At 37.1% G+C, this 15,169-nt stretch overlaps 2 protein-coding genes across 13 annotated transcripts in view; one reads left to right on the top strand and one right to left on the bottom strand.

Moving 5' to 3' along the window:
• wdsub1 (WD repeat, sterile alpha motif and U-box domain containing 1) overlaps positions 1-5,311 on the top strand; it is a 30,981-nt gene extending 25,670 nt beyond the window's left edge. For all 10 annotated transcript variants that reach the window (XM_052026222.1, XM_052025519.1, XM_052026056.1 and 7 more), the window contains 6 exons: positions 1,201-1,234; positions 1,699-1,739; positions 3,576-3,679; positions 3,863-4,042; positions 4,430-4,570; positions 4,965-5,311. In XM_052026222.1, the coding sequence (XP_051882182.1) occupies positions 1,201-1,234; positions 1,699-1,739; positions 3,576-3,679; positions 3,863-4,042; positions 4,430-4,570; positions 4,965-5,137 (673 nt within the window). In that variant the 3' untranslated portion in view covers positions 5,138-5,311. The remainder of the gene's footprint in view (positions 1-1,200; positions 1,235-1,698; positions 1,740-3,575; positions 3,680-3,862; positions 4,043-4,429; positions 4,571-4,964) is intronic.
• A 138-nt stretch (positions 5,312-5,449) lies between these two features.
• Positions 5,450-15,169, bottom strand: part of tanc1a (tetratricopeptide repeat, ankyrin repeat and coiled-coil containing 1a) — a 115,243-nt gene continuing 105,523 nt past the window's right edge. For 2 of the 3 annotated variants that reach the window (XM_052025217.1, XM_052025300.1), the window contains 3 exons: positions 12,901-13,047; positions 7,986-8,086; positions 5,450-7,781 (listed from right to left, as the gene is read on the bottom strand). In XM_052025217.1, coding sequence (XP_051881177.1) covers positions 6,506-7,781; positions 7,986-8,086; positions 12,901-13,047 — 1,524 coding nt within the window. In that variant the 3' untranslated portion in view covers positions 5,450-6,505. Of the gene's footprint in view, positions 7,782-7,981; positions 8,087-12,900; positions 13,048-15,169 lie in introns of those variants that run through there. The other variant, XM_052025382.1, reaches the window with a different exon arrangement.

Consider the following 15,169-nt stretch of genomic DNA (forward strand, 5'->3'; position numbering starts at 1 on the left):
GTTGAGGGAGGAAATGGAATGATAGACCTAACGCATCATTAATTCAATCTTTTTGTGGAAGGTTTTCCAAAATATTTTTTTTTAAATATCTTAAACAGAGATGCTTGGAGTCATTGAATTGTTGTGGCCATTTGGCCCATTGAATCTTTACTGATCCCTATTAGTGCAATACATTAAATTCCATTACCTTGCTCCTTTTCCCCCACATGCCTATGCCCTAATTAATTCTGTTTCCAATGGTCTTAAAGGCTGAGAGTTCTAGATCACAACTTCCCCATTTTGTTTGTTTTGAGTATCACATCCCCTTTGGGTGTTTTCGTGAAGATTATAAATCTGTGCCTTGTCCTTCAACAGCTTCCTTCTATTTACCTTATCTAAACCAGTCAAAGTCCTCTGAGCCTCCTTTGCTTGAAGAACAACAGCCCCTGTTCCTCCAGTCTGACTTTGTAACTCAAATTTCTCATCCTTGGAACCATTTCTGGTTGGTCCTTTCTGCAAAACTCTCTAAGATCTTCCTAAAGTTAGGTGTCTAGAATTGGGTGCAGTACTCAGCTGTAGCCTAATCAATGTTTTATACAGATTCAGCATAACTGCCAAGAACTTCTACTTTATTCTTCTAATTAAAAATCCTCAGATCCCTTATTATAAACCAGTATTGAACATACCCTGCCATTTACAAGAACTTATACAATGATAAATCTAGCATTCCTCCCCACTTCCCATTGCCCTATGTTGACTCACCTTATTCTTTCTGCCAAAGTGCATCACTTCACAGAGCCATGATGGAAAAGGTATCACTAAAATATTGTGGTGTGGCCCTTCCATTTTGTGTCACTGTTAACCTCCACATGAGAATGCAATTCCATTCACATTTACCAATCTTGTTTCCAATTTCCTTTCAAGTTTTTTTTCATTCATATTTCACTTCCAATTTAATTTTGAATGTTGACATTGTTTCTGTGTCATCCACTAATCTTAGAAAGTAAATTCATTAGCTTCAACTGTTAACTTCTGTTGTTTTCTGCTAGCCAGTGCATGCTACAAATAAAAATGAAAGCAGGATTTCATCTTTGTAACAAGCTATGAGATAAATGCATCTAAGTGAAACTAAAGTGAAAGTTTGGCACAACAAAAATCACTGCAATGTTATTTTCTGAAATTCTTCGGCGGTTCAAACTTTTTGTTTTTTTTTCTTTCAAGGTCTGTTGACAAGTCTATTATAATTTGGGATGCTGTAAGTATGTACCAAAATCAGTTTCAGCTAATTGAAAATGTCACAATACAATTTCCAAAAAATAATTTTAAAATGCTAATAAAAATGCTCATTATTATCTTTTCAGATTTCCAGCATCTCTAGTTTTAATGGTATGAAAAGTAGAAAATGCTGCAAACAGCATGTTATTTTTCAAAATTACTGAGTATGTTCAGGTTTTATTTATTAAGAGATTCTACTTTATTCTATTGATATCCTCAGCTATATTTTTGGAGCCCACTGGTAGGAAAATCATGAAAGCCAATGAGATGCCTTTAATACTGTTTACATAGCATTTTTCAGTGCAATGCACTTTAACACTTAATAAAGCTTGTATTTTGTCAAAATCTAATATTAAGAACATAATGATTTTACTGACTCTGTGTTGGTTAGTAATTAACCAGTAAGTTGCATTATTTTTTCAAAAATCATTCATCTTTCTGCAGATCAATGGCGTCCCTCTTCACACACTGACACAACATAAAAGGTAACGTTAAACAATTTTCTCTCCAGAAATCGGATGGCAGCCTCCAGAAACTCAGACCCTTCACTTATTAGTTCTAATGACTGGACTGACTTATCCTTAGTCTAATTCTTTGTGTGGGTGTGGCTGGGTTTTCCCCCCCCCCCCCCCCCAACCAAATAAAAGGGGTATGCTGTCCATTATCTTGTATAAATTGGGTGTTAGAATTATACATAGGATCAAGATGCTGTTCCCTGCCCCAACTTCGACCAGACTAAGGATAAGTCATAAATGGGGCCTTGCTGATGTTACCCACTCCACAACAAATAAAAAGATATTGAAAGTGAAAAATATTTCAGAGATAAGATTTCTTTATTTGTTACATGTACACATGGTGAAATTCACCTTTTGCGTAAAATGTTCTGCAAGTGTCGCCATGCTTCGAGAGCCAACATAGCATGCCCACAGCTCCTAACCCGTACGTCTTTGGAATGTGGGAGGAAACCCACACAGTCTCGGGAAGAACTTACAAACTCCTTACAGACAACAGCCGGAATTGAACCCGGGTCACTGGCACTGTAATAGCGTTATGCTGCTACGCTACAATGCAGAGTAATCTGCAACTTTATGATGCCATGGTTCTGGAGAACCTTAAATGATATCTTGGGGAAGAAGGTGATTAACGTATTCTAGGCATAAATTATGGCTGGCCAGAATGACTGAAAAATCACTTACACATCCAACTTGTTAAATTTTTTTTATTATTAAAATGATTTTTATAAATGACCTGGATGAGGAAGTGGAGGGATGGGTTAGTGAGTTTGCGGATGACACAAAGATTGGAGGTGTTGTAGATAGTATGCAGGGCTGCCAGAGGTTGCAGGGGGACATAGATAAGGTGCAAAACTGGGCTGAGAAGTGGCAGATGGAGTTCAACCCAGATAAGTGTGAAGTGGTTCATTTTGGTAGGTCAAATATGATGGCAGAGTATAGTATTAATGATAGGACTCTTGGCAGTGTGGAGGATCAGAGAGATCTTGGGGTCTGAGTCTATAGGATGCTGAAAGCAGCTGCACAGGTTGACTCTATTGGTTAAGAAGGCATATGGTGTAGTGTCCTTCGTCAATCGTGGAATTGAATTTGGGAGCCGAGAGGTAATGTTGCAGCTATATAGGACCCTGGTCAGACCCAACTTGGAGTACTGTGCTCAGTTCTCGTCACCTCACTACAGGAAGGATGTAGAAGCCATAGAAAGGATGAAGAGGAGATTTACAAGGATGCTACCAGGATTGGGGAGCATGCCTTATGAAAACAGGTTGAGGGAACTCGGCCTTTTCTCCTCGGAGCGGCGAAGGATGAGGGGGGACCTGATAGAAGTGTATAAGATGATAAGAGGCATTGATCGTGTGTATAGTCAGAGACTTTTTCCTGGGGCTGAAATGGTTGCCACAAGAGGACATAGGTTTAAGGTGCTGGGGAGTAGGTATAGAGGAGATGTCAGGGGTAAGTTTTTTTTACTCAGAGTGGTGAGTGCGTGGAATGGGCTGCTGGCAACGGTGGTGGAGGCAGATAGAATAGGGTTTTTTAAGAGACCTTTGGATAGATACATGGAGCTGAGAAAAATAGAGGGCTATGGGTAAGCCCAGTAATTTCTAAGGTAGGGACATGTTCGGCACAGCTTTGTGGGCCGAAGGGCCTGAATTGTGCTGTAGGTTTTGTATGTTTCTAATTTCCAAAATTTTTAATAAAACCTGTTTATTAGTGGCACACACATCACCTGAATACTTAAAGATTTTAATTAAATTTGAGATCATGTTTGTAAAACTGAAATTTATAGCTATGACTGATAACTCTTGTCAGGTATGTGACAGCTTGTGCATTTGCACATGATCTTCCCTTGATTGCTACTGGTTCTATGGACAAAACGGTGCATGTTTGGAGAATTGGATTTAAGAGCTCGTCTGGTAAGCACTTAACTCAATTTTATGTCTATATTAAGCACTTAATACTTGTATTATTTGCAAGTAGTATCAAAAGAATCAGTTTAGTCATTGTAGTTACTAAGAGTTGTTAAGCCTAAGCAGTGGAGTTGAGATTTAATAAAATACTATGTAGATATTTGAAATTATTGTATCTTTTTTTTGAAGACGATCATTCGTTGAAGAAGCTTAGACACTCTGTTCAGCACTGGTCAGAAGATGAGGTCTGTTCTTGGCTTTCAGCACAAGATCTACAGGAATTAGTGGTTGTTTTCAAGTCCAACAATATTGATGGCCAGGAATTATTGAATCTTACAGAAAAAAACCTTGTGTCTGATTTGAAAATAGGTAAGAATTTAAAAGAGCAATACTTGAAAACATTCTGTGAATTGCAGTGGTACTTATTAATTTCAATTATCAAAAATATATTCAATAAATTTAGTTTTGATATTGAATTCAATTTGAATATTGTTTTTCTACACACTCAAGCAGCCAATCAATGCTCAAGGGGTGAAAACAATACTTCAGCTTAACCTGAAACTTGTTAGTAGGTGAAAACAGTGCATATGAAAATGATGGTCAAGGGCTCGATTACAGTTGGGAATATGCATTGTCTTTATATAGATTTTCAGAAAATGCCATTAAATGTAATTTTGAATAATCCTGCACAATCACAGCAGAAATTACATTCTTTGAAGGTTTTACTGCAATTTTATATTGTGGATCATTTTGCAGAATCACTTGGACTGCGTAATAAAGCAATGCGGAAAATTGCAGAACTAAAATCAAAAATAGAATCTACTTGTGTTGGTGTACCAGATGAATTCCTCTGCCCTATATCCAGAGAGATTATGACTGATCCAGTGATTGCTTCAGGTACATGAGAAAGGGGAGAGAGGGAGGGGGAGGAGAAAGGGGAGGGGAGGGGGTAGAAAAGGGAGAATTTCTGAACATATGGAATGTTCATTTTTCTGGTCCTGGACCCAGGACTTTGCTTTCAGCCATGGGCACTTTCAGAATCCTGTGAACAATTGTTTCCCTTTTCACAGTCTTGCATTGGTAATCATGCTTGCAAATTAGATGAACTATTTCCTGTAGCAAAATGTCTGGTATTCAAGATTACATAGTGATGTTTAGTCATGTACTGTATATTATATTCAGTTAGCAAATTTTGGGAGAATAAATTGATTGGTATGAGGGGATCCCATGTTCCAAGAAAAATTCTCTTGCATTGCACAGAAACTTCAAAAGAAATCTTTTCATATAATAGATGGCTATTCGTATGAGAGAGAAGCCATTGAAAACTGGATTAATACTAAAAAGCGTACAAGTCCTATGACAAATATGCCTTTGGAGTCTACCTTAATAACACCCAACAGGACACTTAAAATGGCCATTGATCGCTGGATAGATGCCCAAGAAGTACTACAAGTGACAACATAACAGAACGTTGGTTGGTAACACTACATTTTTGACTATCCATACAGTATGAAATAATGAGTTAATGGAAACAATCTTGTATAGAAAAATTGAGTTTCATTTCTTTTGTAATTAAAACTGATTAAATGTTAACATGGATCAATAATGACAATTTAATAAAGGGCTTAAAATTCTCAATTGTCCCAAGCACTTAATTGGATATTTTGCAAAATGCATTGTATGTTTTTTTTTTGGAGGATTAGTCAACAATTAGAATCTCAACATGTATAGTAGGAAAAACCTTTGTGCTTAACTACAACATTTTGATAGAAATCAATCATTGAACACAACTGCCACAACCTAGTTAAGCTCAAATTGACAAACCATTTCCTGCTATCCTAGCCTTGCAAGCCAAAATAATTTCAGCCACTTAGATCAAATCATTGAGGCTCGTCTGTGCCTATAAATATAGTAGAAGCAAAAGGTACACCAAAATCAGTTCATGACGCAAAAATATTAGAATATGACTTTATTTTTTTTGCATTAATGTGCCATATGCATTCCAGGAAAAAGGCAAAACAATACTTTAACCTGGGCTTTCAGTTGGAAACTAGCCAGACAATACATGGAATTGTATTTTTTTTTGCTCTATTTACAATAGAGTTATAAATGATATTGGAAGGTCATTACAAACATAACCAACATTCAGAACTGCTGCTTCTAAGCACTGTTAAGCAGCAGCAGCAATGAAAATTTAGGCACGTCTTAATGAAACAGTTACACAAGTTGTGCAAAAATAAGTAAGTAAAATGTCTGCTTTTACAAATACTTAAGCAAACTCAAATAAATAGTTAGTTCTTAACTTGATAACAAACCATTATATTTAAAATTTACACTGACTATATTTGATTAAAATGTTTTAATTTGATTAGTGCGAAACTGATTACAAATGAGTACTTCATTGTTTTAGGCTTACATAAATCTTCCTGCAAGTGAAGGATTTGTTCTAGTTCAAAATTGAATTTCTTACAAAAATTACAAATTTAATGATAACTCCCTTTGTACTGATTAACAATGCTGATGATGCATATTGTATATTAATCTCATACTATATAAATACTTAAATTACAGCAAAAGCACTTTAAGGCATTTTATAATTTGTACTTTCATAAAGTGCAGTTATTCATTTGTTAAATGCCATATTAAAATGTTCAGTGCAACAGCCAGCTGGGTTAAACCTTATTTCATATATAATCAACATGCAATGTTGTTCTGTCAAATCTTGGTGATGAGCATCATACTGACAAGTACAGTATTGGGACGGCAAACTCCACTAGTCAATTATTTCAGATACTGTATTACTACTTGTGTTAATTGGTCCAATGGGTACTTTTACACATTAGATTCTATAAAAGATCGCTTTGGCTTAACAGAATTAATATTACTTGAATGAACATCTCTAGCTACATTAGACTGTGGTTTAGAAATACTCTCTTGAAAAGAATGTGCAGTAGTCATGGATGAATTGGATTCTTGAACATTCTTGGTTGTTTGACAGGGCTTGGAATGCATTCCATTGTGAATATTTTGACCACCAGTAATTGAGGTAGGGTTTACAACTAACCCATCTGCTGACTGATCGTGCCAGGTACGAATCTGTTGCTGCTGGGATCTGACTGTTTTATCTATTATTCCCATAAATGGTGTAGTCCTTGGTCTATAATCTGCCCCACTCAAGATTTGGTTGGATTTTTCCATCTTGCATTCCAAGCTGTTTTTGATATCAGCATCTGATATTGGCACTGCATCTGGACTCTGCCCTCCATCAGGAACACTACTATTTGAGACTATACTGGTGGTTGAACCAGAAACCTTCATGCCTGGTTCATGCATTGGTGTAGAAATACCTGTCACAGATCCTTGTTGGTTTGTATCCAATTCTTTAACTCCTTGAGCTAAATTTTCTGGTAAATCTGTGGTTTGCTGGGACTGTGGATTTAACAGTTCTGCTGGTATTCCTGTATTTACAAAAACCTCAGTTGCTGTGTGTTCATCATGTTTCTGCTGCACAGACTTAGCAGAAGCCAGTCTTTCTCCGCAAGTTCCAGAATGATTTCCACAATTAATTGCAGGCTCTAGTTGTAAATTTCTGTTGCCAGGCAAAGGAATTGGAGAAAATTGAGTTTTGCTGCTATATTGATAACTTGTAGTTCTTCCCCCAGCTTGTAATAAATTCATATGTTGGTTTGTTTTCACAATTTGAGCTTGTTTAGGAGGTTGCATGACTAGTCCTTGCTGTGTGAGTGGTTCTCGAAGATATTTGTGTGTCAATTTATTCTGAGAAACTACATCATCTTGGAGTCCCTTTTTAAATGGGCTTGGACATTGCTGAGGCCTCAATGAGGTGGACATTACATCATGAGATGCTCCAATGCCAGAGTCGTCAAGTCCAACACCAAATGATACATTTTCAAGGTGCTGGCCTAACAATTCTTCTTCATTGTCAGATTCATTATTTTGCTGTGGTTGCTGATATTGTTTTTGTTGTTGTGCTCGCTGCAGCTGTTTATATTCCTCTTCAATCCGTGCCAGAAGCCTCTTTATTTCTCGGTTGTTAGGGCAAAGTTTAGCAGCTTCCTGTAGATCTGCAAGAGCTCCAGCAAATTGTCTGAGAAAAAAATATTCATCTTATCACTGGTAAAGTAACTGTTTCCAAACTTGCTTTTTAAGTAGACAAGGAATTGTCCTACTTTGGTTACAAAGATGTCAACCACAAAGCAATTAATCTAATTTTAGTTTATTTTTATTAGTATATTTGAAGTCCATTTAAGAGTTATAGGTTCTATTGGCAATTATGGATGGTACTTCTCACCTGCTGCTTCTTTTGGCTCTTCCTCTGGCATAATAAGCTTCATATGATCTTGGCTTTAATTCCAGTGCTTTAGAAGCAAATTCCTCAGCCATTCCAAAGTCCTATCAAAAAGGAGAAAAAACATATGTATGCCCATATAGAATCTTGCTGACAATCATAGTTAATTACCTTGATACTGGGAAAACCATATCTATGCAAAACTGGTATCAATGCAAGCACCAAGGAAAAACCCGCAGGAAAAGGTTGTATGAAGGGGTCTTTAATTGTATACAGGTTAATCATAGTAGTCGATTAAAAGACCCTATTAAGAATACACTCAAAAGGTGAGAATAGGGAATTCTAGAAACAAGTGTAATCCAAATAATTTATAGCAGGAGAAGATACAATTTGAGAATAAATAAGTGTTTTACAAAAAAAAGGCAAAAATCACAGAGGCAGGAATAAATACAAAAGTAGAAGAGCTAGGATAATGAATACTGTTTCAACAAAGAAAGGAGAGTAAATTCCACTTCACTTGCAGGAGATTCTTCATTTAATTCATTTTTCAGGACATGGGCATTGCTGGCAAGGCCAGCATTTATTGCCCATCACTACAGTGACCAGCCTATTATAGAAAAGGTACAGCTGGATATCAATGATACCTTCCATCACTTTACTGATGATTGAAGAGAAGAGTGGATGGTATAATCTCACCGGATTAGTCCTGATTTTTAGGGCAAATGTATTGAAGTTTCATTACCTGAAGAAGTTGATTTTTTTTTAGTTTTCTATGTCGGTTCACTAAAGATGCTCAGTCTTTGAGTATATTTGAAGCTGAGATTTCTGGAATTTTCCATGACATATCTTTATGGGGATTAGGAGTTACATTTGTTATTTTCCAATCCAATGAAACCCACCTGAATCTAAAGAATCTTGGAAAATTGGCTATGGGATTAAAAAAAAATCAGTAGAGGTGAATGGTTCTTTTTTCATACTAGAGAGATGTACAAAAGCATCAGTATCAGAAGTTCTGCTCTTTTTCATTCGTGTTACAATCTGTACTTGGGTATAATTTAAAAGTTTGCAGCTGACAACATTTGGGAATGGAATAGTGGCCTGTATTCTTAAGCAGAATGAACAGCAACCTCACTGAAATGCACAAAATTCTAAAAGATCATGACAGAGACGGATTTCCCATGAGTGAGGAGTCTTGGGTAGCACAGTCGCACAGCTAGTAGAGCCACTGCCTCACAGTGCCAGGGACCCATGTTCAATCATGCCCTTGGGTGCTGTGTGGAGTTCGTACGTTCTCTCTCTGACTCTGTAGTTTTCATCCATGCAATTTGGTAGGTTAATTGGTCACCAAAATTACAATAAATCTTTGTACCAGTTAGTGTTAATGATAATTTGATTAAACATTTTTTCTAACATTCGTTTTAACTATCCTAACTGAAGTTACAAACTTCCATTACTTGTTGTACTACAACTCAGATGCTATCGACAGAAGGCACAGGAAAAGCATCTCAGACATCGAGGAAGTTCCTCAGTCACAAATTAAATCAAGATTCTGAACAGTTGTTGAAGCTGCACTCTCAGGCAAGACACTTGTGCCACGTAGATAGTGGAGAGGATGTGGGGTGTAAGGCGATCACTCACGCACCATAGTATTATTGTGGCTGGTCCAGTTCAGTTTCTGGTCAACATGGATGTAGAAGGTGAGAAGTCTGGTGATAGTAATGCCACTGAATGTCAAAGATGAATGGTTCAACTCTTTCATGTTGGAAATAATCATTGCCTGGCATTTTTGTGGCATGTTTCTTGCCACTTACTAGCCTATGCTTGAACATTTCTAGGTCTTTACTGGTTCATTTGCTGAGGAATTACAGACATTGTGCAATCATCAGCAAACATCCCACTTCTTACAGTGGAAGAAGGGTCATTGTTGGAGCGGCTGTTAAGGTTGCCATGCGATACTACCTGAGGAACCTGTACAGTGATAGTGTTGGGCTGGGATAATCAACCCTCAACGACTGAAACCATCTACCTTTGTGCAAGGGATAACTCTAGCCATTGCAGTGTTATCCCCCAGTCAGTTTTAGAAAGGTTGCTTAGTGATACACTCAAACAAATTAGTCCTGGCAAGACCCAAACTGGGCAGCAGTGAGCAGATAGTTGGTGAACACCACCTTCCATAACTTTGCTGAAAATTGAGAGTAGATTAATTGGCTGGTAATGAGCAAGATTGGATTTATCCTGCTTTTTGTGAACACAACATACCAAGACAATTTTCCATATTGTCTGTTAAATGCTAATTCTAATTTAATGGAACAGTTTGGCTACAGACATATCTAGTTCTGGAGCACATCTTTAGTGTTACAGATGGGTGTAATTTGGTTACATAGCATTTGCTGTATCCAGTGCTGTCAACAGTTTCTTGATATCACATGGAGGGAATGGAACTGGCTGAAGACTGGCTTCTATGATGGTGGGATTCACAGGAGGAAACTGGGTTGGATCATCTCTGACTCTTTATCATGGAGGACAGAGACATTCTTGTAGCTTACTCTTCCCTTTAGCTGTTTAATTGTCCACCATCATTCACAATTAGTTGTGGTAAGACTGCAGAGATTCAATCTTATCTGTTAGTTGTGTGCTCATTTAGCTCTATCAGTTGCATGCACTTTAGTACACATGTAGTCTTGTGTTACAACTTCACAAGGTTGCAAACGGCATATCCTTCAACTTGATAGAAGAATTAATGATAGGCCAAGTTACAGATTGCATAGATGTACATTTCTGCTGTTGATTGTCCTTGGTACCTTATGGATACCCAGTTTTGAACTGCCAGATCTCCTCTTGACTCCATCCTATTTAACATGACTGTAGTATCATAATACAAAGGAGGGCAAAAATCAGACCCTCATCCACAAGATCTGTATGGTGATCACTTCTACCAGTGGTACCATGGGCCAATGAAATTGTTGCATAACAAAAACTATTTTAATTGAAGCCTAAATTTAATTGCTATCAGAAGATATTTGGCACTTACTGCACTTTTTCTTTGTAAGCAAAACAGTTAGTAAATTGTTGATAATTACTCAATCACAGATGTCATAAATCTGTACAATAGCAAACAAATTAATTGATTCTGCAGTTTTGAGATTTAGCTCTGAAATTTGTTAGGATTATGCACTTCTTGCAGGTGCTAAAAGCTTAGTCAGTTGTATCTTCCTAAGTTCTCATCAACATTTCATCCAATGGAAAACAAAAAAAATGCAGATGCTGGAATCTGAAACAAAAACAGAAATGCTTCATCCAGTTCTGATGAAGGGTCTTCACCCTGAAACATTAGCTGGTTTCTCTTTCCAGAGGTATGCTTGACAGCTGTGTCCTTCCAGCATTTAACATTTCATCCAACACTATTACAAGTGATATAGCTGGGTAAACAACCCAATGATCAAGATAACAAGAGTGAAAGTACCCTATTTTCCCTTGTACCAACTCTAAAAACTGCAGCATGTTTGCCTTCCCTGAGTAGATTGGAACAAAGGGTAGGAGAGGACTGGGATAAATGGTAAGAGAAAGCAAATTAGTTTCCAGAGTGCCATGATTTTTAAGTATATAAACCGTAAAAAGACACAAAACAGTTTCATAAAAGCAAAAGGATATAAGAGTGAAACTAGGATTAAGGTAGGTTAATAGTTTATTCTGTTAATTATCTTACATGCTATAGTGATTAGAGTGAGAATTTATTAACAGTGCAGCAGTATGGAGAAACATACGTGCCAGGTTTACAAATCAGAAATGACATGCCAACTAAAGACCGACAACAGCAAAAGTTCATCAGAAAAGCAGCACTTGAAACGGAGATACCAGAACTCCAATCAAACTGAAGGACAGTGGATTTTCATGCCGAATATATTCTGAATGTTCAGAGTTGTTATCACCATAAAGTACAAACTATACATCTTGCCTTAAGCCATAGAGTATCTTTGAAAATGACCAACACCTGTTACAGCAAATCGAAAGAAGTTCCAAGAGGAGGAAACTTCAATCTATACATTGCTTGCACAGATGTACTGTATTAATTTATACTTACGTGCCTACTATAGTTTTCAGTACTTAACATGAAGATAGTATAAACGATATTAAATGCTGTGAATAAATCAGTAATAATTCATATAAAACTGTGTTTAACTTCATCATTGACAACAGCCAAAAAAGTTAACTCATTTCATTCAAATATCCCACTTTGACTGGAATATATTGCAGCTTTTAAACTGAGTTAGGTGTATGTAAGATAGTTCAGAGGGTAACTAAAGTGAACACATTAAAAACCAGAAGCATCCAGACCTATTCTTGTCCCAGAAGCAATAAGATAGATAAGGCACAGGCAGGTTTCTTTTACACGTACACAGCACATTGGAAATTCTGGCAACTTATTAAGCACTAACTAGATGTGTTCTGCCATTCAGTGTTATTGTGTAAATTAAAATGTTCGATTTAAGACAAATAATGTGTTTTTCTCACATCTTTTAATGATGTGAATGAATCAGAATATTTCTTAAGTACCATGCCACTGAGAATTTAGCACTTTCTTAAACCAACTTCAGCTGTCATGGCCAGAAGCTTCCTCATCCTAGAAAGGGATTTCTGACTCAGAGCTAAATACAAATGTGCCAAACTAACACACAGATATTGATTAATGTAGGAAAGCAGGTTCATATATAAATATGTAGGAAATTAATTTTGGTCAGTGATTGCACAGGGCAGAAACTAGTATCAAGTTAGATTCTCAGTATTCAGAACTACAGTTACAGCACCACCATGACAACTCTCAAAAACATGCTGTCACTTTTCAAATTTAAGGATTATAAGAAGCCAGGCTATAAGTAAATGAATTAGAGATACAATGAAATCAAACAGAATAGCTTACATTAGTTTTCCTCCGACATCTTGACAAGTTTAAGTAAAGGGAAATCTTCAGATCTCTGAAAGATTTCACTTCATCTCCAAATCCTTCTCTTGGAAATTTCCTCAGAGCATACTGGTATCTCTGGGCTGCCTCCTTCATCTTTCCTTTCTGCAGGAGTAGAGTGTGACAACATATTTTTTATAGTGTGATAAATATCAATTTAGTTTTGAGTGCCAAATACATGGTTGAATATAGAAGTTCATTCATAGTTGTAATACATTAGTTTACTTTGCAGAATTAACAGGACTACAATCTGCAATGGCTTGAGGCAGAGATAGAGGGAATCCAATGTATAGAGAATCCCAACCGGTTCAATGAGTAATGACGCAAAATTAGCTAGCTTAAGTTCTGGACTGCTTCAAGTCTTGCTAAAAGCTGAACAGCTGATCTATGATGCTCAGCAAGAGTTGATTCCAATCAAAAAGGATTCCATGAGAGTCATAATAAGTGGTTAACAAAGGAGGTTCTGGATAATGTTAAATTGAAAAGTAGGGCATACAAAGTGGCAAGCACTAGTGTTAGACCAGAGGACTGGGAAGTTGTTAGGATCCAGCAGCAGAAGTCTAAAAAGCTCATAAGGGCGAAAATGAATTTTGAAAAAAAAACTTGCTAGTGTAAAAACAAACAGAAAAGATTTCTATGGATACATAAATTGGAAAAGGGCAGCTAAGGTAAATGTGGGACCTCTTGAGACCTCTTGAATTAATAATAGCAAATAAAGAAATGGCAGATACGTTGAATACACTTTTTGCACCAGTCTTCAACATGGAAGCAATTCAGACAGGCTACTTTCAAGTCACATGGTAGAGCATACTAAAATCCCAATGTTGCATGGAATGGAGGGCTTTAATTACAAGAGATTTGATAGACTGGGACTGTTCTCACTGGAATGCAGGAGACCAATTGTGGAGGTTCAAAAAATTTTGAGGGGAATGGATAGGGTAGATAGTAACAGTCATTTTCCAAGGGTAGAGGAGTCTATATCTGGAAGACATAGGTTTAAGGTGAGAGGAGAAATATTTAAGAGAAACCTGAGGGACGTATTTTTCCACACAGAGGGGTAGTGGGTCTATGGAACAAGCTGCCAGAGAAGGTGGTAGAGACAGTACAATCACAGCGTTTAAAAAGCATTTGGATAGGAAAGAAATAGAAAGATATGAGCCAAATGCAAGAAAATGGGATTAATGTAGATAGGCATCTTGGTCAGCATGGATGGGTCAAGCCGAAGGGCCTGTTTCTGTGCTATACGACTCTTTCTGAAGAGATTTTCTGAAATGTGAAGAGAATGGCCTTAAAAGCATTAGGTGTTTGGCATAGTGAGGAAGAAGGTATTGCTAGATCTAGCTCTGGGGAATTTAGTGAACTATGTGAGAAAATAGTCAAGGAAGAATGATCATAATAAGGTTTAAGATTTAGTGGAAAAGAATAAAGAGCAATCTAAAGTAGAACTTCTCAATTGGAAGAAGGCTAACTTAAATAGGATGCAAGAGGATATGACCAGGGTAAAAATGGAAACAAAGGTTGACAGGTAAAATATAAAGGAATGACAGGAGACTTTATGAAAGAGATGTTTCAAGTGCAGGTAAATTCCCAATTTGTGAAAATTTGGGGGGGGGGGCAAAGCCAGAAATCCATAGATGAAGGAAACAGAAAGAACTTAAACAAAAGGTGTATGATGAATGTCAAGTAATTTGAGAGAAAACCAGGCTGAATATAGTAAGTTAAAAGGAAAATATTTTAAAAGAGCTTGAAATAGAAAGGCAATTAAAATGAAAAGGAAGCCAAAAATTTATATCCAAGCAAATAGTAAACAGGTAGTAAGAGGAGGGGTGAAGCCAATTAGGAACCCAGGGCGTAATCTCAGCAGCCTCAACTCTGCCAAAAAAACGGGGGTGTTACCATCTTGGTAAACCAGAAACGGTAGTGATAATGGATGGATTGAAAATTGATAAGGAGCAAGTATTAAGAAGACTGGCTATTTTAAGTAAGTGAGTTATCTGATCCAGAAGGGATACATCCCAGTTTGCAGAGGGAAAAATATCAACATTTAGTGCATTCGGACTACAGGCAGTCCCCAGAACGTAATGGGGACAGTTCCTGAGAACTGTCCACAAGCCGATTTCTCCGTAAGTCAGAATCATCCATTTTCTACAGCTACCCATATATTGCTCTACATACACTTGCTATAATTCTTTTAATTGAATAAACCCCCTAACACTACCCATAATTA

Source organism: Pristis pectinata, chromosome 1 (assembly GCF_009764475.1).
Source record: "Pristis pectinata isolate sPriPec2 chromosome 1, sPriPec2.1.pri, whole genome shotgun sequence".
Lineage (NCBI taxonomy): Eukaryota > Metazoa > Chordata > Chondrichthyes > Rhinopristiformes > Pristidae > Pristis > Pristis pectinata.